The sequence below is a fragment of the Aedes albopictus genome, chromosome 1 (genome assembly GCF_035046485.1).
Source record: "Aedes albopictus strain Foshan chromosome 1, AalbF5, whole genome shotgun sequence".
In the NCBI taxonomy this organism is placed as follows: domain Eukaryota; kingdom Metazoa; phylum Arthropoda; class Insecta; order Diptera; family Culicidae; genus Aedes; species Aedes albopictus.
Window position 1 is genome coordinate 98,736,780 of NC_085136.1, and position 27,179 is coordinate 98,763,958.

Genomic DNA, 27,179 nt, shown 5'->3' on the forward strand with positions numbered 1-27,179 from the left:
GCAGACAGACTACTACGGGTCAGCTAGCTGTATGCGATTCTTCTAGAGAGCTTACCTCCAGCGCCTTCCTACACTTAATCCGGGACGATCTCTCGCAGTGAACTAAAGTCTTGGGAGGGTGGCTTATCTGCAAGGAATAGTTTTGCGACAAAACCGGGAAAAAGAAGAACAGAGAAAAGAAATCAAACAGTATCATGTGGTTTCGGTTGGATTGTTGGGGGTGCTGTTGTTGGTGTTGCTCTAGGTGACCTGAAATGACTAGCCGTTTCGAATAGCTTGGGTCTAATTGGACCCAAATACATGTGTTCTCAAGCATTTAATGATTCCGGGTTAGGTTGTGAGGTCCAAGAGATTTAAGACTAAGGTAATACCCTTAGATATTCTATGTAGGTCAGAACAGTTCTGAAGATCCAGTCCTTGAAATCTACAGCCTTGAATAGTATCCAGTTCCGCTGCACTAAGCGATGTTTCAAATTCAACCATGTTCACTGAACCTCTTAGCAGAACCTGAAGGCTTTTTTTTAATATATAGCTTAGGCCATTTCTTGATCATATGGACTAAAGCTGATCTACAGTCATTTCAAGATACTTTCAGGATCGCCAAAACTCTCTGGATCTGCAGAACTACAGATCAAGACGTGTACAGTAGCCATTTCCACAGAGCGTCAAAGAGACCACTTTGACCTCACAAAACTACAAGGCGGTACTCCGATCCAACCCAGGACCACCACCATTCACAACCATTTCTCCCAAACCCGCCCAGTAGTATAAGAAAGTGAAACTCCAATCGAATCGAATTCCCTCACGCAAAATTCGTGGACCCAGAGGGTCTCCGATTCACATTCACATTCCCACATCGTCCCCACATCGGGGAGGTATTTTTTGGCGAAAGTGAAAACCCAAACCCAACCCAGCCGACTGGTTGAAATTTTATAGAACAACAAGTTCTAGCCCCGGGGCATAAAAGTCCCAAAACGCAAGTGTATAGGACGAGGGAAACCGCGAGATGGTGACCGTTCGTTCGTTCGCTCGTTCGTTTGCGCTCGTTGATCATCTCGACTTGGATTGGTTTATCACTTTCTTCGTTGGTTTGCGTTGGGAGCCTAATGGGTACACCCTTAAAATACAGAGATAACAGAAAAGAAGCAGTTCGTTTTAACGCATGGCTCTCTGGGCTGATTTTACTCTCATTTCCCAAATTTATTTGAGGTTTTCTAAAGTACTTCTGGTTACGACTACGACGTGATCGATAAAATAGGATCAGTGTTGTGTACAATTGCTTGGATACACTGCAACCTCATTGCCCTAATAGAGGTTGCAGTGTATCCAAGCAACTGGGCCTGCTTACATTGATGTTTTCATAAATAGATTTCACAAAATTGCAAGGAAGCTTAAAGAGGGTGAGTGGCTATAGCCTGTAGGAGATTCAAAGGGGCGTCATGCGGTATTTAAGAGGGCTGGTCAGGCTTCAGAGGCATTTTAAGGCCTTTCAAGTTATTTAAGATTGTTTCACAGCGTTTCTGGAAGTTTCAGATGTTTTAGGTGGCTTCACAGGCACATCTTAGCTCAAGGGGGATTAGGGTGGGTTTTACAGGCCGTTCAAAGTGTATTAGTGAGAGCTATGAAAGTTTTATGGTTCAGAAGGCTTCAGAGGGTTTTTTTCTGTTCGGGTTTGTCACTGCGGGCAGTTTTTAGATCTATTGTGACATTACCTGTATCCTTAGTGAAGTGCATGTCGCATTACTCAATTGTCATTGAAGAGCAATAAAATATCGGTTTTGATACAGTTTTTGTTTTGTTTTCCCAGAAATATCTTTCTTATAGAAAAACAAAACAAGAGCACTGATAATTGGCCATGCATCGGAAACCTAGCATCACCCTTGTTTACCGCTAAATTCTCCCCAGTAAGAAGTTTAGATCCCAGAGGAGTTATAGTGGGTTGCCCTACAGTCTGTTTGTAACACAATCTCGCAAAGAGTGAAACCAAATCTACCTATCGAACTTCAAATCGGCTACCTATATTGAGCACGCCAGCAAAATTTTGAAAACAAAGTCTGACAAAGAAGAAGAACAACAGTCAAAAGAAGTCGTCTTTGCATGTCTCTATATAAACAGTCTCTAGGTTGCACAGGCTCTCAGGTAAGCTCTTTGAGGATATAAGGCGGGTTTCAGTAACGTTTCAAGGCGTTTTAGGGCATTTTAAGTAGAAGGTTTCTGAGGATTTTACAGGGCTGCCTTGTTGAATCTCAGGTGAGTTTTATAGGGGTCCAGATGTACATCCAGGACGTATTAGAAGGTTTCAGAAGGATTCCAAGATGTTTAGTGGTATTTCAAGGCATTTAACCCTAGTAGGGTGTTGGGGTCAATATGGTCCAGATAGGCGCGCTGAACTACGCCATCGTGGTGCGAATCACCTAACATTTTAGGAGGGTTAGGGATGTTTCAGAAGGTTTCAGAAGGGGTTTTACATGCTTTCAGGACAGTTTCGTTGAATTTTACGGGGTTAAAGAAGCGTTTCAATTCGCTTAAAAGTGTTTCAAGGTGTTTCAGAAGATTTCAGAGGAGTTTTAGGGAGTTCTTTGGTCAGTACCATCAAATCTTAGGGAGGTTTAAAAAGCATTTCAATGCGTTTCAGGGCGTTGCGGGAGGTTTTAGAGGTATTTTAGAGGGCTACAGTTGTTCTCACATCAGTTTCATGGGGTTGTTTTAGTAGCGATTTTGGAAACGTTTTGAAGTGTTTCAAGTCGTTTTGGGGCATTTCAGCAGGTTTTATAAGGATTTTAGTGAGTTGCACAGGCTCTCAGGTCAGTTACATGGAACTTTAGAAATGTCAGGCCTTTCTAGGCGTTTCAAGGCATTCAGGGCATTTCAGAGGATACACAGGATTTCAGGTAATTCCCATGAGAATTTTAGGAGGAATGTAGTTGCAAATCATTTTAAGGCGTTTCAGGGTGTATCGTGAGATTTCAGAGAAATTTTAGGTGTTTGCAGAGGCTATTAGGTCAGTTCCATGGGGATTTATGAGAGGTTTCAGAAGCGTATCAAGGCGTTTTAAGGTGTTTCAGAACGTTTCCTGTGGTTTCAGAGGAATTGTAAGTGGCTACACAAGCTCTCATGCCAGTTCTATGGGGGCTTCGGGGGATTTCAGAAGCGTTTCAAGATATTTCAGGGCATTTCAGAAGTGTTTCAAGCTTCTCCAGACTAGACTAGATTAGAGTAGATCTGATGACCTTTACTCAATGGAATTGTCGAAGATTCTACAACAAGCATTGAACTCATCACTTGACAACACACACAGTTGCATAAGGCTGTGAAAGCAGGAGTTTCATGGGTCTTAGTGTCATTTCAGGGGTTCTCAGGGGGTGCCAGGGGCGTTTCAAGTATTTTTTAAGTCTCTGGGATTCTAAGGGGATTCCAAAGGGTTATAAGGGGGTCCAGTGGGAGTAAAAGGAGGTTCCAGAGGGGTCCCAGGAAGCCTCATGGGGGTTACAGAAAGATGAGCCAAAATTTGGTCTACGTGGTTTATGAACACACCCATACTAGATTACTATACGCCAAATAGACCGTCACATCAAATTGGGGCCAATAAGCTTTGCAAAACCCCTTCATTGTAAAAAGTGATCCTTGAAGACTCCTAGGACTTTCGGCTTTTGAGAAATAATCATGGCCCATGACTCAAGATTGAGAACCACTGAGCTTTGCAACACTACAAATTGATGCTGCTTGTAGTGCATAATCTTAAAAACCAGTTCCACTTTCTATACATTTTCGAGAAATTTGTAGGACCCGTGACTCAAGATTGGAAATCCCTGAGGTATACAACCCCAGTATATTGTAATAAGTACTCCTTGAGATGCAGAATCCTGAATACATTCACATTTTCTCCTTAGACTTTCAGTTCTTGCAAAGTCAGCATGACCCGTGACCCGAGTTCGAGAGCTGCTGAGTTTTGCAGTGCCACTTTATTCTAACATTTGCGTTTTAAGACGCAGAATCAGAAAACCATTTTCACTTTCTCATTTAACTCTAGATTCTTGAATAATTGGCATGGTCCGTGACTCCAGTTTGGAAAACTCTGAGCTTCATAACATCACTTTATTGTAATAAGTGCTCCTTGAGATCTAGAATGCAAACATTATCCATGCCTTCTCTCGGACTTTGGCCCGTGACTCCAGCTCGTAACACTAGTTATCCAGCATTTAACGAGCGCTAATGGACGCCAGAATTTTGCTTCCTTTCTGATAGGGATCAGCCGATTTGACGTCTGGGTTGTGTCGTTTGACAGTTGATCGATAAGATTGATGATCGATCTTATCGACCAACTGCCAAACGACACATGCCAAACGTCAAATCGGCTGATCCCTATCAGAAAGGGAGCAAAATTCTGGCGTCCATTAGCGCTCATAAAATGCTGGATTGTATTATGTGCTCCTTGAGATTCAGAATCTTCATCCAGGTACTCTTCTGAAACCCCTTTGTATCCGCCTCTATGTCCTCATTAAACGCCCCTGATACCCCCCGAATCGCCCTCTAAGAGGACCCTGAAAGCCTCTCAAACACTCTTGAGTTCTCCTGGCATAACCTTAAAGCACCCCCGCAATTTCCAGGTACCCCACTGAACCCCCGTTTTGACCCCATGCAAGCTCCCTTTGCTCGTCCCAGTAAACGCCCCCTGGCCGTAATTGCCATAGTTACCGTCATTATTACATTTTCTTATGCACAATATTGGTTCTGAGTAGCACATGCATAAAAATAACATGCAATAAAAGCGGTTTTAGTATTCAGAATTATTAATCATCAATCATGATTAAATTTATGACTAATCATCAACGCTCTGCTCCTAGTTCCTGCCTGCCATTCCTGGAATTCATGAAAAAGCAACTCAAGAGTTTTTTTTAGGGATCTAAACAGATGCTTATTTAAGCGTTTCTCCAGGAATTCCCTCAGCAAATCGTACACAGAAAAACATCAAAAAAAAACATCCGAAACGAACTATTCTAGGAGTTCCACCAAGGATTCTCCAAGAAGCTTCTCCAGGTATTTGCCTGGAAGTCATTCAGTTAGTCGTCCTGGGATTCCACCAATAGTTCACCTGGGATTTCTTTAAAAATTTCTGTGTTAGAATCATCAAGAGTACTCCCGGAAATTTCTACAGAGGTTCCACTGAAGATTTCTTCAGAAATTCCTTCCGGGAATCCTTCAGTGATTTCTTTAAAAATATATCCAGAGACTGCTGAGAGATTTTTAAGATTTCTTCATGAACTGCAGCAAGGGATTCCTTCAAAAGCTCTTTCATGAAGTGCCATATAAACTCCTTCGGAAGTTCATCCGAAGGTTCCTTCAAGAATTTCCACAGAAGTTCCTGCAGAAGTTACATCAAGAATTAAAAAAAAAGGCTACTGCTATTTCGTCAAATACATCTCTAGAGGCCATCCGTGATTTTTGCAGGAATTAATTCAGATATTTTATCATTGATTTCAGCGGGTTTTCCAGAAATTAAAAAATACAGGTAAAACTCTCGAAGGAATGCCTGAAGGAATGAAAAAAACTGTGGAGATCACTAGAAGAAATTTTAGACAATTTTATGGAGAAACTCTTTGAAAAAGCCAATCCTGAAGCCAGTCTGAGGTCACCTGAAGAAACATATTAAGATACCGTCTACTCCCGTTGGTTTGACTGCATCTAATCTGAATACTTTTTGATTTGACCCCCGCTTATCTGCACATCGTTCAAGCTAAACATGGTTCAAACGTCATTCTGCCCATGGAATAGAGTGAAACGGAACGCATAATCAAAACAAAACAAGTAAAAAGTGCGCCATACTAGGAACCTCGCGTAGCAAACAGTGTCAAGCACAGTTATAGCAATTAAGTCCCCTGCAACATCGAAAAACTCCCTGACCGTAAGCAGAGGCTAATTCATCCAGATCGATGCCCCAGTGGAGGAAGATTAACTCTTTTAAACCCGACATTTTACAATTAGCAAACAAAAAATTTTTAACTTGTTGATTTAAAATCGAGCCTTGAAGAAGGTCCACTCCCCGGACCGAAACGTCGGCAAAGATTAAAAAGTAATCGATGCAAGTTTGTTGACTGTTAAAGCCGAATCACACTCTTTGTGCAAAACAGCAAAAGCAGTGACACATTCCAGCGTAACGGGACACCGTGAGGAACTAACTTTCGTGAACAAATGACGTCTGCAATCGAATGCAATGTTCATGATCATATGGTTTAACAGGTTTTATAACAAGCTTATTAGATGTACTTCCTGATGCAATACTTGTTCTATGGGGTTTTGGTTCCAATTTACATAATATAACACGTTACATTTCGTAACGGGACACCATCGCAGAAATCTTCTTTTTAAAATTTCCTAACTGAAATGCGTATATCAGCTCTGTTATGAGGTTTTGAATAATAAAGTCTTCTAGACATTCCTTCTTTGGATTGATGTGAACAAGATTGCCGAAGTGAGTTTTACTGAGAAATGTATAGTTTCGGAAATATTCTTGATTTAGTTTTGGGAGCGCAGCGTTACGCTCGCGTGAAAACAGTGTTTTGCTAATGGTGTCCCGTTACGGCTAAAGACATCTAGTTGTAGATCAAATGCTTTGCTAGATAGAATGTTGGTGTCTTCGGCAATGTTCTTCAGACAGATGGTAGCTGTCCGACAGGACACAAATAGGCCTTCAAACCCGCTCTTGCCCTATGGTGGCCATCGGCATGGGCCTTGGAGAACCTGTTTCGAGATTTATTAAACCTTCACGTACCCGATTCCCGACAACTCATTTTCAAAATGCTGGCATTTCGTCCATTTTCATCCGATTTTTTTGAAGTCACCCTCAATTGATCATAAATTGGTGCGAGTTTATTATACTCAAGTGGCCGTTAAATATTCGGAACCATTCCGGATTGTGCAGGGGTCAGGGGGTTGTCAAAATGGCTAAAAGTGATTATTTCGAGTGTTGTTGTGTTTGAACCATCGATTTTCAGCGAAATTTTTGTTGCGAACAGTGAAACACAGCTGCTGTAACCAGATTGGAATAAGTTGGCCCATCCGAATCCCCGTGACAGGTTCCGCGGGGCCTCATTGGGGACACTTCTGGTTTTCAACCTAAACATGCCGTGCGACATATCAATCTTCATGATTTCGAATGACTGAGTCAGGAACGATAGACTAAAGTATGTATCAACTAATTTGGCCACCCCGGCACAGGTTCCACAGGGATGTCATCGGGGACATTTCTAGTTGGCAACCAAAACATGCTGAGCGACGTGTCAATCTTCATGATTTCGAAAGAATGGGGTAGAAAAAAAAATGACTTAAGTATGTATCAACTAATATGGCCGCTCCGTAACACCTGGAGCAGGTTCCGCGGGGGCCTCTAAAACACAATAGGGGGATTCACTTAACAGCGTAAACTGATTAAACTGATTAAACGTCGCGATAATCAAGGCAATCTATGATTATTTCATTCGCTTATTCGTGAAACATTTCAAATAAGCAGAAAATCATGGCTTACGCAGCAATTTAATCTGTTTAGTGAGTACCCCTAATAACACACACGAAATAATCACTTTTAGCCATTTGGCAAAACAGATCCCTTCCCCACCCCCTGACCACAGTACAACTCGGAATATCTCCCGAATGGTTCCGGATAATACATGGCCACTTGAGTGTAATAAATAAGCACCAATTTATGATCGATCGAGAGCGACTTAAAAAAATTGGATGAAAATTGACGAAATGCCAGTATTTTTAAAATGAGTCATCGGGGGTCGGGTACGTGAAGTTTAATTGTATCTCCAAAACTGGTTGTGCGACGTATCTATTTTCGCGGTTTTTCCACATTCTACATTATAATGATCCGAAGAAGATTTAATGATATCTATAGTACTTTCTTCCGACACAGTCTTTTCAAGCATATGTCGCATGTTGCTTTAATGCTTTATTTGAAGGCTCATGCGGCTTGAGAATAAAGGAACCAATTTTATTTGAAATAAATTTTACATTTTAAAGGGGATTTTTCTTTTATACTATGTTAGTTTTGGAGAGCCGTTAAACTCGCGGCTTGGTCGAGGTTAGAGAAAACAATGTTTTATCTTGGAAGCGATGGGATTATGGGGACTTTCTGTTGGTATTTAGCTAACGACAACCAGTAACAATACAAACAAAAGGATTTCGAGAAGAAACAAAGGTTGACAACCAAAACGACAAGAGGGAGGTCGCTAGACTTTTAATCAATGGTTACTAATTTATGTAGTCACAAAAAGTAATGCAATGCCATTTTTGTGATGCATTTTGCATTTATTTTATTTTCAATAAGAATATAAGCTTCAAAATATGTTTGTCGTCATAAAAGTAAATTATACGGTGATTATGGGGTAAAAAAGGAATGCCAACCATCACTTCGGGATTTTCATGTTTTCAACGTTGTGTGATTCTATAAGCCTTTTAATACATCATGGTGGTAATTCATAGGACATGTTGAAAAGGTTATAGCATTCAAAGAGTATGCTGTCACAACAAAACTTAATAAAATATCACTTGTTATACTGATCCATCAGAATACCTGCCATTTCTTTACGTAGTTTTCGTGAGCTGAGAAGCGGGCTTTGTTCCAGTTGGGCCGTTACACCAAGAAGGATAATGTAAATATATACCACCTACAATATCATTTCATCATGGTTACAGTTTTTTGGTTAAATATTTGATCAAACCAAATTTATTTATCCACTTACGAATGTCTCTAAAATTTTCGTAACGGGACACCATGTCTACGTACCCATTGTAACGCCTTAGATAAAGCGTCGATCAAGGCAACCCATGTGTTGGAAGAAAGGTCTCCACGAGTACTAAGAGAATCCTGAAAATCATTTTTCTAAAGTTCGTAATAAATTCGTTATTACAACAAATGTGCTATTTTCGTAACGGGACACCATTAAATTGCGGCTCTTGCAAAAAGTGCTTAAAACATATCTAAACCCATTTTTATGAAAAGTTGCCTTTGGGTGTATAAAATATACATTATTATACTACATTTACAAGAAATAGGTATAATGTTTTTGAGCTTTCATATGCAAGCAGGCATATTTGAAACTTATCAATGAAAAATTTCATTTTTCTTACATAAAATGCTATTACTTCACCTAACTATTTAAATAAGTTATCAGTGAAATTTTAAGTAAAACAAATGGTTTTCCTAAGATTGAATCTATCCTCTTCCATATGCTGGAAAGCTTGGGGCAAAACAATCACTTTGAAATTTCACACCCTTGGCGTAGAAGTGCGTGGAATGTGTCAGTGTGTTTTTCGATGCCGACAGGATTACGAGAAAATGAACCCCGTTGGTCTGCATGAGGTGTCGTTCAAACCAACGGGGGTAGACCGTACATCCGATTAGACGGGTCGTTTTTTTTGCTCTAACTCGGTCAATATTGAACCAATTCACATGAAAATTAGCTTAACCCTTCAGGACGCGCGCCGTTGTAAAAAGTACAACACTACCAAAAAACCTCGCTAGTCGTATTCAGTGCGAGCACGGTGCAGTTTCAGTTGCTTGATGGCGCGCGTCTTGAAAGGTTAAGAATTTAGAGAATTTCTAAAAGGAAACTTTTTCGAAAGATCTTCCAAGGATTCCTCCAAGAATTCCTCCAGAAATTACTCCTGCTTTTTCGTCAGAAACATCTCTTAAGATTCCTTCTAAGATTCCTGCAGGAATAAATTCAAATATTCCACCACGAATTTTAGCAGTCAATCCAGAAATTTAACAAAAATACGGGAAAACTCTCGAAAGAATGCCTGAAGCATTAATTAAAAGAGAAAAAAATCCTGGCGGTACCTTAGGAGATTCCTAGAAGAAATTTAAAGTTCTCTGGCAAAATTTGTTGAAAAAAAAAAAAATCCTGAACCCAGTTCCGAATCATTTCTAGGAAAAATCCTGGATGGGAGAATACCTAAAGAAACTCCTTGAGACACATCCGATTTTTGTTTTGCACGGTCAGTTTTTTGCCAAAGCTCGGATCGAATTGAATCAATTCACATGGAAGTTTGTACACAGATAGATACGGTTAGTATTACTAGTGTATAAAAAAAAAAACAAGTTAACCCTCCTAATGTGTTAAGATAGGCACACCACGATCGCATACACACTAAGATGAGCTTGGCAAACGCCGGCACCGCCGTGGCTCAGCAAATATTTATACTGAATCTCGGTTAAAAATTACGTTTGTTAGCTGAATTTCGGCAAAACATTTCCTGAGTCTTAGCAAACAAACAACACGATTGCTGAGATCTCGTTGAAAAACGAGTTTGCTGAGGGCTCGGCGGTGCCAATCTCGGTAAAATGCAAGAAAAATTGCCGAAATTCAGCAAAATAAATTAAGTGTGTAGTGCACGTTCACCGAGCCTGTCTGAGTCATATCAACTCCAACATCCTACTAGGGTTAGAAGGTATTATACCTGTTCTGTCCGAGTTACAGGAAATGAAAAACTACCCGAACTGAAATTAAATATCTGGTGTAACTCCTTCTGGAAGAACTATACGAGTAAGGAAAAGTTGATTGATTTCTGGAGGTGCATTCCTAGAGCATCCCTAGAGAGGATGCCTTCTGGAGAATCTAAAGCGGAATTTTTTTACGAATCTCCTGAAAAAAATTTGCTGAAATTGATGGAGGAGAATCAACAGAATACAGTGCAGCTCGGATTTGAGGCTACGCAGTCTTGATAAATCAAAACGAGTTGTTATCTAATCCAACGTTTCGACACTTTGGATGCCCGAGCAGAAGAAAATAGCTGAAGAATAACTAACTAAGGTATGGAAAACCGAATACCTACAACCTGAATGAGGTATTAAGAAGCCATGCATAAGAGGTAAAATACCTAAAATAATAACTGGTGTGTATTCTGCGCATAACGCGTGAATAATGACATCAGGTATGGCAATACCTAAATAATAATCGGTGATTTTTCCATAGAAATAGCGATTTTTCCATAATTGAATAATACCTCAAGCAGTCCTCCACATCAAACCAATAACTCGTTGAGGTATTTCATCAATACCTACAAAATACCAAAATAAGTTATTTTCAATACCTGGATAACCGACAAATACCTTGTCTTGGTATGATACCTGACTTTGGTATGCTCCAGTTATGTGGCAGTTATTCATTCCTGCTCGGGTGGTGTTTTCTTCAGGGGAAAGATACGTTTCTTTCCCATGAAGTAGCCACCATCCAAAACATCAAAACGACGGATTAGATACCCAAGCAACACACATGTTATATAACAGTTACGGCAGCACACGTTTTAGTTGTATAGAAGTTTATTTGACGTTATTCTAACCCAATGCCGAATTAACGTCGAATTAACGTCTATACAACCAAAACTTGCGCTGTCGTTACTCTTATATAACATGTGTGTTGCTTGGGTAACAACTCGTTTTGATTAATGAAGACAGCGTAGCTGTCAAATCCGAGTTTGCAGAAATTGCAGACAAAGGTACTGGCGAAGTGCTTAAAGAAATCCTCCAATAAATTTCTGAGGGATCCCTGGAGGATTTTCTGAAGGAATGCTTAGGAATTATCTTGAAGATACTCATAGACAAACTTTCAATAATATTTATGAAGGGATAGGTATACAAAAAACCATACCACAAAAAGTTTTTGAAGGAAATCCGCCAGCAACAAAATCTTGGAGGAATAATTTGGAGAACCACTGAAGATTTTCTTTCTGAAGAATCGTCCGGAAGAAACCTGGAGGAATACCTGGAAAAACTTCTGGAGAAGCCCATGCAAGAACTTCCGGAAGGATCCGTTAAGAACTTTCTAAATAAATGCCAGGAAGAATCCTTGAATTTTCAAGAGAAATGTCTGAAGGAATCTCTGAAGAAATTCTAGTATTAATTTCTGAAAGAGTTCCTGGTGAGAATCTTGAATTTCTAAAGAAAACCCCTAGAGGAATTTCTTGAAGAATCTTCGAATATCTTGGAAAAACACCGGGTATTGCAACTATTGAAGGAATTCTTGGAGGAACTCCTAGTAAAGCCTGGCGAATATTTCAAAGAATTTCTTAAAGAATCCGTGAAGGAGTTCCAGGAAGAGGAGGACTAGGACACAAGGTTGTTCACGATATCGAGAAAGCATTCGCTCAAAAGCAATCCTGCTTGGTTTTTTTTTTTCGATGCCATATTGGAAGCCGCACGGGGTCATGGTATATCTCCAATGGTTTCCATTTGGATTCATCAAATGCTCAAAAACCGACATCTCTTCTCGACATTGCGTCAAGCGGTGATTAGGAAATTGAGTGTTTGTGGATGCCCCCAGGGGGGAGTCTCGTCACCACTTTTGTGGAATCTCGTAGCAGATACGCTATTGAGGCAAATCAATAATAGCGGTTTTCCTACTTATGGTTTTGCCGACGACTACCTAACATTGTTAGTTGGTATGTGCATCAGCACCCTTTTCGACCTGATGCAAAGCGCCCTTCAGGTAGATGAGGGTTGGTGTCGCCAATAGGGCCTTTCGGTTAATCCGAGTAAAACATCTATTGTTCTTTTCACGGAAACGCGAAATCGTAATGGCGTTCGACCTTTGCGTCTCTTTGAGTCTGAAATCGATGTGACTGAACAGGTAAAGTACGTTGGAGTTATTCTTGATTCCAAGCTCTCCTGGACACGTCACATTGAGTTCAGAATCAAGAAAGCTTGTATGGCCTTCGGGCAATGCCGGCGAACATTTGGTACGACTTGGGGTCTAAAACCCAAGTATATCAAATGGATTTACACAACCGTGGTTCGGCTAATATTGGCCTATGGATGTCTTGTGTGGTGGCAAAAGAACGAAATGAGAACGGTCCAATCAAAGTTAGGCCATCTCCAAAGGATGTGCCTAATGGCGATGTCTGGAGCGTTCTCATCAACTCCCACGACAGCGCTCGAAGTTTTCTTTGACGTTGTTCCACTACACATTCATCTCAAACAAGAAGCACTTTCTTGCACTTACCGTCTACGTACCGTACCGTACCGTACTCGGTCTACTAGAGGAAACTCCTGTGAACCGCACATCAACATACACCTCGTTGTTTCCACTTTTGGTGAATTGGGACAAAATTGTACTTGCTCCAAGTGATCTTACAATTGCTTGTAATTTTCCATATAGGACATTTTCCACGAAATTCCCTTCCGGGAAGAGTGGACATCTGGTTATCTGGAAAGAAGTATTTCAGACGGCATCGTATGTTACATTGATGGCTCCCTTCTCGAAGGCCGAGCAGGTGCTGGTGTTTATTCTCGTGAGCTAAGGCTGCATCAGTCTTATTCACTTGGTAGATACTGCACCGTTTTTCAGGCCGAAATCTTTGCTCTTATGTGCGGAGTGCCATCGACACTTCAGCAGCACGTAATGGGCAAAGTAATATATTTCTGATCAGATAGCCAGGCTGCTATTAAAGCACTTGCTTCGGCCAACTCCAGGTCGAAGATAGTTATCGCTTGTCGAACTCAAATCGAGGAGCTGAATTCAGCAAACGCTGTTCACCTTGTATGGGTACCTGTCCATTCTTCCATCGCTGGAAATGAATTGGCTGATGAGCTAGCTCGCACTGGAGCATCACATGACTTCATTGGCCCTGAGCCAACTATTCCGATATCGAAGTGTTGGATAAAGCTTCAGATTCACACCTGGACTGCCACTCATCACAGACAATATTGGAATAGTTTGGAGTCATGTCGGTAAACCAAATTGTATTGTACTGAGCCATCTCCAAGGGTGGCGAAGTATCTCATGAATATGTCACAGCAGAATTGCAGCATTCTGGTCAAAGCATTGACTGGCCACTGCCGACTCAGCTATCACATGGTGAATATTCAGCAAGCTGATTCATTTGCATGTGATAGATGTGAATCCGATTATGGAACTTTGTATTATTTGATATGTAACTGTCCAGTTTTTGCGCAACTGCGTTTCCGAGTATTCGGTAAACACTTATTAAGTGAAAGTGCCCTTTTCAGGGCGCTGTTTGAACTCATTGTGGTACGCTTATGCGTTAGTACTCTCTTCCATGGTATTTTTTCCCATTTCCCTACCTGTCCTTATTCTCATCCTTATCCTTATTTCCTTCCTTTTTTCCTAAGGTAGATGATGAAATAGGCTTTTATTTTGGCGATGGCTCAAATGTCTCAAATGGAGGATAACGTGCCGCTGGAGCCGGCCTTCTGATACCTGATACCTGCTGTAAATGATTGAAATACGTAGAAAACAAGCTAAAGTTGTAAGCCAACTGAATAATATGCTAAGTTTTTCTCTGTTTTACAGGCCTAACGTACTCATTTGCTTAGGGTGTCTATTATGTCCCTAATCCCCCTATCGTGTTTTTAAATAACAACTTTGGATGTGGTATTCTGACACATTAAATAGTTTCCAGTGACCAAAACATCAATGTTTGGATATCTTAAACAAAGACATTTGAAGAAATAACTATTTTCTTGAAAAGTTTATTTCCTAGGAAATAGGAAATAAACTTTTTAAAAACCTTCCAAAACGTCGTTTTGGAAGGTTCGGGCTTTGTTTCAAAAATTGTCTATTTTAGAGTAATCGGTGATTTTCTGAAAATGCTAAAGGGTAGAAATTTCGCCGAAAAAAAAATCGCTTTAAATCTATGATATAATTCGTGAAAAGTTTTATGGAAAAACTTCTAAAGAAATAAGTTTATTATTATGTCATATTTTTGTTTTTTTTTTGTACTCTGATTCTTCATCTGTCGCAAAGCCTCTTTCGCCCCTTTCTCATCCCTGTTTGTCCCGCGCCGCGCGCAAAGGAAATCGAAATCTCAGTTAAATTTGTTTCCTCTCACTGCTGGTGGTGACCCTTTCGTCCATCGTCCGTCGTCCTCAACTTCATCGTCGTCATCATCGTTGTGTCTGGGGATCCTCGGGCCATCGCTGACCGTCGCGTCGCGTCGCTTCGCCGCGTGTGGACTTTCATTAGCAACCAATAAACTTTAATGCCGCTCTGCATCTTCCGCTGACAATCAGCTCGGACGAGCACGGTCGGAGAAAGGAATAATTAAGCATTAAGCGGGATGCGGTTTGGTTGCGATTGCACTGCGCTGCGCCTCGGTGACCGTGGTGGTGGAGTACTCGCGCGCGCGCGAAGTGGTAGTTATGGTTGTTGTGGCGCATTTACCGGAGATGTTCCTCGTTGATTGGCACCTTGAGCGGCTGGCTCGATAGGGTTTGCCGAAGAATTCGGGGCTTGGTCATAATTTGCGCGATGTGAGGGTAGGACTTCACCGACAATGGATACAAAGTTTGTTTTTGCTTGTTGTTTTTAATCGCTGATGAATTATTTCACCAAAAATCGTGATGCAGTCGTTAATTGCGGGCAGTCACGCAATCTGTTGGAAACTTTTTTTTATGGATAACGGAGACCAACCCGAGGACATTTGCGTTAATTGTTATTCATTCAGTAAAGCGTGAATTGTTCATGTTTGAAATGGGTTAGCATTCAAGATGTTATGGTTCTCGTGTACGTTCTATGTTCTATAATTTTATTCGAAATATTTACCGTTGTTTCCACATTGAAAATTACCTGGAATGAAACAAAAACAAAAAATGTTAAATTGGCAATGTTATACTCTTAATTGTTTCACAAATAAACAATTAGGCAGAAATATTTGATATTATTATTTTATTAGGATTTCATAGTTATTAGGAATCAACAACACTCACAACACAACAACACTCAACAATGATCCGGATTTTAGAAAAACTCTTCACGTGGGAAAAAGCCCACATCTCAACTGCTTGGAGAAATCGCTGGAGGAAAAACGAGAAAAGTTTTGAAGGAATTTCTGAAGGGATCGATAAACCCTTCGGAAATTATTGCTGGTATTCTTTATACAACAAAAACGGCTCCTCTAAAAAATTTCCCATAACTTTCGCAGTAAGTCCTGGCACTTATTTGCTTGAGACTCTTCAAGGAATTCTAGCAAGGATTGCTGCTATGATTTACGCAGAAATTTTAGGTGTAATCCACCAAGATGTCTTACAGAAAACCCTCCAGAAATTCGAGGAGGACTCCTAAGAGCAATTATTGAATAAATCCCAGCTGGAAATATTTGAGAAATCCCAGCATGAGTTCCTGAAGAAATCCTAGTAGTAATTTCTGCTGTAAGGAAACTTTTAACATCCTTGTAGAAATTTCGGAAGCTATACCAGCAATAATTTATGGAGGAATCCCATCATGCATTCGTGGTGTGATTCCGAGAAGTTTTATCCACAGATCTCTCCGAATGCCTTTAGGTTTTCTTTAATAACTTCTACTAGGATTGCTGAAGTAATTTCTCCAAGAATTACCATAGAATTCCCCCTGGGAGTCTTGTCAATTGCAGTTTATTCTGTGGTTCATTTAGGGGTTTTTCCATTGAATTATTCATGAACTTCTACAGTGATTTTTTTTTTAAATGTCTTTAGTGGTTTCTCCAAAGATTCATCCGAAAAGTGTACTCGGAATTCCAGACATGCTTGCTGGAATTCTCCAGAAATTCTTCTTATGACCCCCCACAAGATTTCATCGTGAATTTCTCAAAGATTTTATTCACAAGTTCCCCTATAGAAACTCCACTGAAGTGCCAATTATCCTGTAGAAGTTCCTTCTGTGATTTTTGCAAGAATTTTTCAAAGGATTCCATCAAAAATTCCTCTTATTGTTTTCCCAAGAATGCCTTCTCAGATTCCACTAGAAACTCCTCCTGTGATTTCTCCAGGGATTTTTAAAATATTCCTCAAGAAATTCCTGATGTAGTTCCTCTAGAGATTTTTTTTTAAATAAATTCCTTTAAGAATTCCTCTCGGAATACCTTTAACGTTATTGTTGGGATTCCTGCAAGTATTCTTGATGGGAAACTTTTTGTAGCTCCTACTATTATAACTCCATGCATTTCCCTAAAATTCAGCTTTTTCCACGAATTCCTTCAGCAATTCCCTCAGAATTCTCCCAAAAACTCCACTAAGTAATCCTCTAGATTTTGTTTTGGGACTCCTGATGGTCATTCTCCAGAATTGCTACTGGAAATCTTACAGCCATTTGTGGTAGACATCCGTCAGGATGCGTTTTCTGTATTGCACATGCAGAGAATACTCCAGGATTTGCAGGAGGAGTCTCAAAAGCAAACATCAGCAAGAATTCCTGGAAAAGTTCTAGTAGGAATTCTTAAAGGAATCCTTGAAAAAATCTTTGAAAGATTCAAAGAATTGATTTCTGGATAAGTTTCAAGAGGATGCCCAGGAGGAATGCCGGGTGTATTTTTGAAGGAAACCCAAATAGCTCTCCTGAAGAAATTCCAAGAAGAATTTCTGGAGATATATTTGGAGTACTCTACTTTGAACTTCATCTTGAATGTCTGATGGGATTCCTTTTGAAATTCCTGCTGGATTTCCTCCAGCTCCTATGAATCTTTTTTTTATCTGTATTAACGAGATTTTTAGCCTTAGGCTAGTTCATCTCGGGACCCATACTTTACTTCCCTTCCGAAATAAGAACTCACATTTTGTGAGTATGTCGGGAGTGGGATTCGATCCCAGGTCCTCGGCGTGACAGTCACGGGCTTTAACCATCACACCAGATCCGCTCGTCCTATGAATCTTAAAGAAATTCCATTAAGGGTTTCTTCAGGGATTACTTTAGGAATTCTTCGTGGAATATCTCTAAAAATTCATGCCGTGATTCCTCCAGGAATTCTTGATGGGGTTTCTAAAGTGTATTCATATCGGCAGGTATTGCTCCTTGGAGTCCTCCAGGAATTCATGGTTGATTTCTAGCTGGTACTGCTGGAGTGGTAATCCCAGGGGAATTCGCAGATTAATCCCAAGAAGTTTTCTTGGTGGAACCCTTGGGAAAATCTCTGGAGAAACCTCATGAGGAATTCGTAGAGTGATCTTCGATAATCATAAATCTTGGATGAATCCTTTTGGAATCCTTGGAGTTTCTCCAAGTAATCCACAGCAAATTCTTCTGTGATTCCCTCAATGTATCTTCCGGAAGTTTCTCCAAGGATTTCTTAAAATATTATTGCCGAAATTTCTCAAAAAAAAAAAGAAACCATCTGGGAATTCTCCAGTAATGGCTCTTGGGAGTCATCCAGGAGGGTTCTCAGTAGGAATTGCTTGAGGAATCTTAGAAAGACTTTATATTACTGATATAACTGCTCTTATCTTGAAATTTGGTCAACACAATTTCCAGTGACGCTGCTGCCTTAAGTTGTAATTTAAATTTTAGAAATGTTCCAACTAGACTTAACCTGCAGCTGCACTTACACTTTGTACATCGCCTAAATGTATTCTATTCTAATTCTACTACATCGAACTGGTTGCCTTTGCGCTGCTGTCACTTTTCTACCCTGTTCATAGTAGAATGATGAGCACGAGGGTGTTGATGTCTGGCTCTTGTTCCTTTTCCAATCCGATTGTGGGTCCATTATGAGTTGCCGTGAGCCGATATCCAAGTTTCCGTGTCCGTAAGAACATATGCTCAGAAGAGGGTCAGGTGTCAGCCGCTCTCGGAAGGAAGAACAACTGACGAAAAACTGCAAGTGCCGGGGCTGGGATCGAACCCATGACCATCCACTTATGAAGTGAACGTGTAGCCACCATGCTACGGGCCCCAGCAGTGATACAAGATTATAATCAGAAATAGTTGCTTATGTGAATTGGAGATTTTCCCGTAGTGCACAACAAGGCTGTGAACTGCCAAGCGGAATTCATCGTATTTATGTTGAAAGATGCTTCCAAAAATTGCATCGCGCTTGGATAAAAATGCGATAATCGAATATTTAAAACTATTATTTCAGGTCACGAGAGAATTATTCATGAGTTTTCTCAACATGGCTTCCGTTGCAGTCCACGGAGACGTCATTAGTTGGGGTGGTTTTAATCAACATCACCATAAGAACTATAGTAGTTTTACTGAAGCAAGGGTTACAAGCGTAACTCAAAAGTGCTCAGATTTATAATGTTCTCCAACCAAAAAACCATCTTTAATTTATTGCAACTTGATTTAATTTATGACGTTCCTGAAGAGGATTTATGCTAACTTTTTCGAGAACGTCAAAATTTATGTGTATCAAATTGTAAAAAAAAAATAATTGCGCGCACCGCGGTGAATTTTGGAATAAAACGAGCCAGCATTTAAAATAGGGCTTTTGTCATCCAACAAATTTCATCAGCAGTCCGGTACCGCCACCAACCGGGCGGGAATTAGCCTTGATGTGGTGCAGGGCCTGCGGTCAGTGTTTCCAATAGGTAAGTAGTGTTGATTTTCGCAATGTTCATCATTGTTGTATTTGTGGTTTTATGCACTGAATCTCAAGTATTCTTTGATATGTTTTTAAAACCACAGATTGATGAAGAATAGTTTGTTGTGCTCAGAAGAAGCTATTATAAGATCAATTAGACTATGCAATGCTTTGATGAAACTATCATAAAAAAGAAACAAATAAATTTAAACAGAATCAAGATTGTTACTTGGGTAAGCGTTTCAGGGTGTTTCGGGGTGTTTCAGAGGTTTCCAGGGGGTCTCCGGGGCGTTTAAGGAGATATCTGGGCGTTTCCAGAAAGAAGGCATTTCAAGGTGGTCCCAAGCAGTTTGAAGTGGGTTCTAGGGTGTCTCAAGGGCGCTTCAGGAGGTCACAGTGGCATTTCAAATGGTCTAATGGCATTTCAGGGGGTCTCAGGGGATTTCGAAGGATACCTGGAGGTCTCAGGGATGTATTAGGAGATATCAAGGGATCTTAACCCCATAATTCGAAAGGTTTCCCGGAGGTATCTGTGGCGCTTCATACTACTGAACCGCTCTTGAATATTCCGTACTCCCTATTGAAGCACCCCTGATCGCCCTTGAATTGCTGAGTCCCCGCCAGCAAAACCCTTGAAACCCCTTAAAACGCCCCTTGAATACCTCGGTACGCCTCTGAAACTTTTATAATTTCATTCAAACGTCTTTGAAATCCCCGTGATCATTTCAAACGAAAACCTCAATAATCCCATTGGAGCGCCCTGGAAATCCCCGTAGCCAACTTGAAATGTCCCGAAAACCTCACGGAACACCCTTAAACGATCCTGAAGCACTCTTAAATTCGTATAACAGATTTCGGAACGTGCTTGAAAGGCTTCTGAAATTAACGGAATCAACCCCCCCGAAACGCCCTTTGGAAATCCAAAGCGCCATTTCAAATGCCCAGGAGCAAGACCTATTCTCCCGAACTAAGTTTCCTAATTAAAGCCCTGACTTAATTTATGCACCAAATTCGCTTTTTTTCTGTCTATTTTGATTTGGTTAAAGTGTACTTCAAACATTACTCGTACAAGAACACCTAAAAATGAATTACTGGAATTTTTTACGAAATTTGCCTTACAGTATTTTCTCAGTTTTTTTTTTGAGAATTTGTTTTTTTTTAAATTCTATCGGCAGTTTTCACAGAGATCGTTCAACAGTTTCTAAGTTTCCAAGATGTTTGTTTAGGATTCTGTTGAGCAAGCACCTCAACAGAAATCCCTAAAATAATTCCGGGAAGAGTTATTCGAGAAAGCGCTTAAAGAATTATCAGGGACATTTTGGAGAAAATTCTGGAGGAACCCTAGAGCTCCTCCAGAAATTATTGCTGGTGTTCTTCAGGACACTATAGCTGAAATATACTGCCGTTCTATGCATAGTTGTCCCGTGCTATATGGGATTCCCATATAACATGGGACAATTGGGCGTAGAACGGCAGTATAGCCAAAAACTGCTGCTCTGATTTCTTCAGGGATTTCCATAAGGATTTCTTCAGAACTTTTCTTTGGAGTATTCCAAGTGCTTGAGATATCCCAGCATGAGTTTCTGAAGAAACCTATTAGAAATTCCTGAAGGAGAGAAATCTCTGAAGCAATCCCAGCAATAACTATTAGAGGAATCGACATTTCCGATGGAGTTCCAAAAGATTTTTTCCAAAGATTTCTCCTGGAATGATTGAATGATTCTGATTGAAATTCCTGCTGAGATTGCTGAAGAAATTCCTCCATAAATTCCCTCTGGCATTCATCCTGACATTTATCTTGTCATTGAAAGTCCCACCTGCAATCAATTTGGGGATTTTTTTCAAAGATTGTATGAGTTTCGCCAGTGATTTTTTTTTTCAAAAAATCCCACATACAGTGTATCAAACAATTGTTCGTACAGAACTTTTTTGATCAAAATAATTATTCATTCAAATGATCATAACTTTTTTATACATCAATCAAATACGCTGAAATATTGATCAATCATAAACCATATATTAAAGCTCCATTGGTAAAATTTTGAGCGAGGTCGAGTAAGTTTTCTGAAAGATATAACTTTTAGTAAAACTTATAAGCTTTTTGAACACATTTTTAAAACATTATATTTCAATATGTACTCGATGAAACTTTTTCAATTTTTTTTGTGATACAGCTTTTACCTAAGGCTTTCATATGCAGCTCGTTTGAGGTTTTATATTCACTAAAAAAAATATGAAAAATCTGTATATGTTCAGAGTGTCATTTGGAAATTTATCATATTTTGATCAACAAAAGTGCCAAGTGTTTTCAACGTTTTTCAACTCTTTTAATGTAATACTTTTATACAGGACCTACTAAACTACATATAAATAGTAGGTCCTATGTATTTTTCATTCAGTTGATGCACTTTTATTGGTGGAAAATTTTTGGCAGATTATATGTGCAAAATATAGTAAATTTTTAAACATCGTCAACTACATAAGCACATATTGCATATTTTTTGTAGTGAATATAAAGCCTCTAAAGTAGCTGCATATGAAAGTCTTAGGTATAAGCTGTAACATAAAAAAAATTGAAAAAGTTTCTTCGAGTACAAATTGAGATATAATGTTTTAAAAATGTGTTCAAAAATTTATAAGTTTTTCTAAAAGTTCTATAACTTTCAGAAAACTTATTCGATCTCGCTCAAAATTTTACCAATGGAGCTTTAATATATGATTCATGATTGGTCAAAATTTCAGCGTTTTTAATTGACGTTTAATAAATTATGAACATTTGAATGAAAAATGATTTTGACCAAAAAAATTCTGTACGGACAATTGTTTGATACACTGTAATTCCTGCAGTGATTTCTCCAAAGATTCCTCCAGAAATTGCTCTCGTCTGCTGTAATACTTTAGATATTATTCTTGTGGCTGCTTACGGAATTTCTCTAAGAGTTTTTTTTTCATCTTTAAAAGCTCACCAAAAATTTTGAAATTGGTCAAGCGGTTAAGAAGTTATCGCGTCCCAAAGTCATTTTTTTTTTGTAAAAAGAAGTAAAAAACAAATTAAATTTAAAAAAAAACTCATATTTTACGTGACTTTGGAAAAAAAATAATATGCTACAAGTTTTTTTGGCGACTGCGCCACCTCTAAGTCTTAAGGCGAATGCGCCACCTCTAAGTCTCAATATTTTTGGCTCAAACTCAGAGGTTTCTCTTTTTACGTCATTTGAATCCAAAAAAGGTAGCAGGGAATATTGTGAAATGCCGGGAAACAACCCTGCAAAGCTATTGTTCGCAAGAGATCCTGCCAGGGATGGGAACACTCACTTGCAAAGAGTTACACTCACTTGCTGTTTCTCAGCTCAGAAGCGTGCAATCAAGAAACGATGCATGGACAACTTTTGCCTTTTGGTTTTGTCTAAAAGTTTGCTGAATAGAGTAGGAGTCGCACATGCATACCGAAATCGCGAGTGAGCTGCAAAGGCAACTCTCCACGAGGTGAATGTAAATTACACTCACCTCGTGAAGTGTCACGACTTTGGTATGCGTGTGCGATCCTTACTCTATTCGGCAAGTTTTTAGACAAAACCACAAGGTAAAAGTCGTCCATACATTGTTTCTTGATTGCACGCTTCTGAGCTGATAAAACAGCAAGTGAGTGTAACTCTTTGCAAGTGAGTGTTCCCATCCCTGGCAGGATCTCTTGCGAACAATAGCTTTGCAGGGTTGTTTCCCGGCATTTCACAATATTCCCTGCCCATTGTATCCTTCCAGCTTTTACTTCCTTCCGGATTTGGGGTCTCCAGTTAGCCTAGTGGTTAAGGCTATGGATTGCCAATCTGGAGACAGCGGGTACGATTCCAGTTCCGGTCGGGAAAATTACCTCGACTCCCTGGGCATAGTGTATCATTGTAATTGCCTCACAATATACTAATTCATGCAACGGCAATGGCAATAATAACTGTGGAAGTGCTCAAACACTAAGTTGAAGCGGGGCAGGCCAAGCCCAAGGGACATCGAGCCATGAAGAAGAAGAAGAAGAATCCAAAAGAGCTTACCAATTTTAGGTTTCAACAACTTTTGAAAAATAAGCGTCGTTGGAAAAATATCAACTGACTGAAATGTCACTTTCACTACTTAGGAAGATTTATCTGGGTTTTGCATCCTGCTGAAACAGTAAACTTATGAGGTTTTGTGAGAATATTTTTTCTAACGCTTTTGATTCAGTTATAGCAGAATGTGCTCAAAACAGGTTTCACTGCTCAAATGAATCCATACCTTGTGCGGATTAACAAACTGATTTTTAATTATTTTGCGATAATACCTCCATACCATGCTATATTTACCACATGTGCACCATATTTACCTGCAATAAAACAAAAAACAAAAAAAAAATATTGTTAGTATAAACCATATGGATAACTTTTAAAATCTAATTATCTACAAAACAATGCTAACAACACAAGCAGTCGATTTTAATTGTTCAATGGTCTACAGGCTTTATGAATGGTACCTATTAGAGTAAACAAGTTATGTTGAGCTATTTAAGACAATTTTCAAGTGTGATTTGAATGCTTGAGTCGCATATCTCATTGATCCTATCTCGAACTCACAAATTCAATATTGATCCCACTTAAAACCACTCAAATCAAACAACGATCACAATCTCGAACACCATTCGACGTAAGTGCTTGCCCACTCTTGTAGATGAGACGCCTCCGGTTACACACGTATCCGTAATCCAATCAAAACCGAAATTTGCATAACCAAACAATCCAACACCCCATCATCCAATTTACCATCCATCCAGTGCATTGCCGCCCATTCAGATCAACCGCTTCCTTCCGCAAAGCAGCAGCGCTGTGCGCCACCTTAAAAAACAGCAACAAGAAGCTGCGGCGGCAACAGCATTCCAAATCTCCGCGATCCGATGCGGTCCCACGGTCAATTGTCCAATCACCGATCTTACGGCGATCGACGACCGCAACCACCAAATGAACGAAAAAAAAACTTGAAACGAAACGAAATCGAAATCAAGTGTGCTGTGCTGGCACTGTGGGTATTCAGGGGGCCCAAAACATGTTTTTCCCGTCCGTGTGGGTTTCCATACTAGTTCGAATGCTCCGTAGGGTCTTCACGGTCTTTTACTATTCACGGATGATTATGAACGACTACGAATCTCCAAACTTAGACAGACCTTTCTGTACCTCCATAGATCACAACGAACTTTTCCAGAACACCGTAAATCTTCATGGGTCTTCATACTTTAAAAGTGTTCATGACCTACATTAATGAATTGGCGTGAAAATAAGCGGACCTGGTGTGCTGGTTAGAACACTTGACTATCACGCCGAGGATCTGGGATCGAGTCCCACTCCCGACAAACTCACAAAAATGTGAGTTCTTTCTTCGGAAGGGAAGTAAAGCGTGGGTCCCGAGATGAACTATCCTAGGGCTAAAAATCTCGTTAATACAGATAAATAAAAAATTTTGGTCACTAATTTGTATCAGGTCGCCCCACTGTGCCCTGGTGCGCTTATCTGCTGTTGAACGCCGCGCCCCACACAAGCGACGAACCCTCCCTGGAGAGCCCGAGCTCGAGTCGCGAAGTTCATCGACCCCTTCGGCAAATATCAGTCCTCAGCGTGGTGTGGTCGTAACCTCTCGCACATCTTTCGCTCTTCCCGCCGCACAGTGGGATCATTCTGAAAAAAGACGATCAAAACCTCTAAGAGCCGTTAGATGACATTTTAGCATATAGGTGTCTTTCGAAGATATGTTCAGAAAAATCTTATCTATTTTTATGCATATTCACTGTATGGTAAAACTGTAGGGTGAACCCGAGCAAACAAATATTTTTTCAAAATAATTTTTTAGAGGGTAGATGTCTTCAGCAAAGTTGTAGAACAAGTAATTTCAAGTATCTTTGCTGAAGACACCATATAGTTTGGACTTCTTTTTTTGGGAGAAAATATGAAAGTTTAAAAACAACCTCGAAATCAGTTTTTTGAGCTTTTCCATGATTATATCGTAAAATTTCAACGTGATATGTTCTACAAGTTTGTAGGTACTACTGGAATACACTATCTTGCCGAAGACATCAACTCTGTAAAATTGAAAATTGTTCCTGCAAACCAATTTTTTTGAAAATTTTTCACTATTTTCACTATTGAATATTTTTTGAATAGGCACTTTTTGGCAGCCGTGCTATCAAAACTTCAATGCTTTATCATGTCCAGAATAGACCAAAAGTGACTTAACAATCGGGTCTGATAAGGCACTTTGATTTCTGATGCTATTTTTTTTTTTTTTTTACTTATTCGTTTATTTGGAAGGCTCGGGCGCCACATGGGCATAACTGAGCCGAAATCTTTTGTTTTTTTTACAATGGTTATACATTTTACAATTTATTACTGCCTTAAAACTATGTTAGTTTGGGAAGCCGAAGTACTCGCGGCTGTTTCGAGGTTAAGGATTGAAGAAAAAAAAAATGGGAAGGACGGATTTATGGGTTTAAAACTAAATTATTTGCTAACTTATACTAAAACTTTGATGGGACAAATTGTCCATATCTGTAACGGAACCAAAAAGAAAGGACTTTATCGGTAGAAAACGACAAGAAGAGGACAAACGGAAGGGGGTGACGACAGACAGGGGCGAACAACAAAACCAAAAGGCGGACAACGAAAACAAGGAACGTACCACATCAAACTCTGACATCAACACGTTTCAAAAACTGGTAAATCAGGTTCATGTATTCCAAATCAAGTCCTGCCAACACTTCTCTAACGGGTTTCTGTTGTTTTCCTCGGACCCGGAGAATTTCATGCAGCTCAGATCTGACCTCACGATACTCATTGCATCCCCACACGACATGTTCGATATCCTGGTAAGCCACGCCACAGACACAGAGATTGCTTTCTGAGAGCCCAACACGGAAGGTATGTGCGTTCAACAAATAGTGGTTGGACATCAACCGACACATTACACGAATGAAATCGCGGCTCAAATCCAACCCTTTGAACCATGGCTTCTTCGACACCTGTGGAATGATGGAGTGCAACCATCTACCCATCTCTCCATCTCTCCATTTGTGTTGCCAGCTGATCAAGGTCTCCTGACGGGCCAATTCAAAAAATTCGTCGAAGGCGATTTGACGCTCATAAATATCGCCTTCGCTAGCGCCCACCTTAGCCAGAGAGTCCGCTTTCTCATTGCCCGGAATTGAGCAATGTGAAGGGACCCAAGCTATGGTGATGATGTATGAGCGTTTGGACAAAGCACTCAAGACTTGGCGTATTCCTTTCAGGAAGTACGCTGAGTGCTTCATCGGTTTCATTGACCGAACAGCCTCCAGAGAGCTTAGACTGTCGGTAAAAATGAAGTAGTGCTCAGGTGGGAGAGTGCGAATGTACTCTAAGGTGTAGTATATAGCCGCTAGCTCAGCAATATATACCGAACATGGCTTTTGAAGCATAAAGGTGGCGCTATGAAATTCGTTGTAGACACCGAATCCAGTCGAATCATCGGTTTTGGAACCATCTGTGAAGAACTGTCTGGCCCCGCTAACATGCCCGAACTTACTTGCAAAAATTTGTGGAATACCTATGGAACGAAAAGATTCCGGTATACCGGTGATCTCATCCTTCATAGAGAGATCAAAATCCACAGAGGAGCTGTCGAAGTCTGAGAAGTTGTCACGATTGGTGTTAACCGGAGATGGGCTTACCTCCAGCGTCATGTACCAGTAGTACACACTCATAAAACGAGTTTGGGGATTCTGTTCGAGCAGCTTTTCGAAGTTTTCTATGACCAACGGATTCACAACCTCGCATCGGATGAGGAACCGGAACGACAACTCCGCAAAGCGGTCTGTCAGAGGCTGTACACCAGCAAGTACC

At 40.1% G+C, this 27,179-nt stretch overlaps 1 protein-coding gene across 2 annotated transcripts in view; it reads right to left on the reverse strand.

Annotated features, from left to right (window-relative positions):
- Positions 1-27,179, reverse strand: part of LOC109398413 (uncharacterized) — a 286,366-nt gene that overhangs the window by 42,882 nt on the left and 216,305 nt on the right. Inside the window, exon 3 of one of the 2 annotated variants that reach the window (XM_062845077.1) lies at positions 56-127. The exons of the other annotated variant lie outside the window; for it this stretch is intronic. Within the exon in view, the coding sequence (XP_062701061.1) occupies positions 56-127 (72 nt within the window). The remainder of the gene's footprint in view (positions 1-55; positions 128-27,179) is intronic. 2 annotated transcript variants of the gene reach the window in all.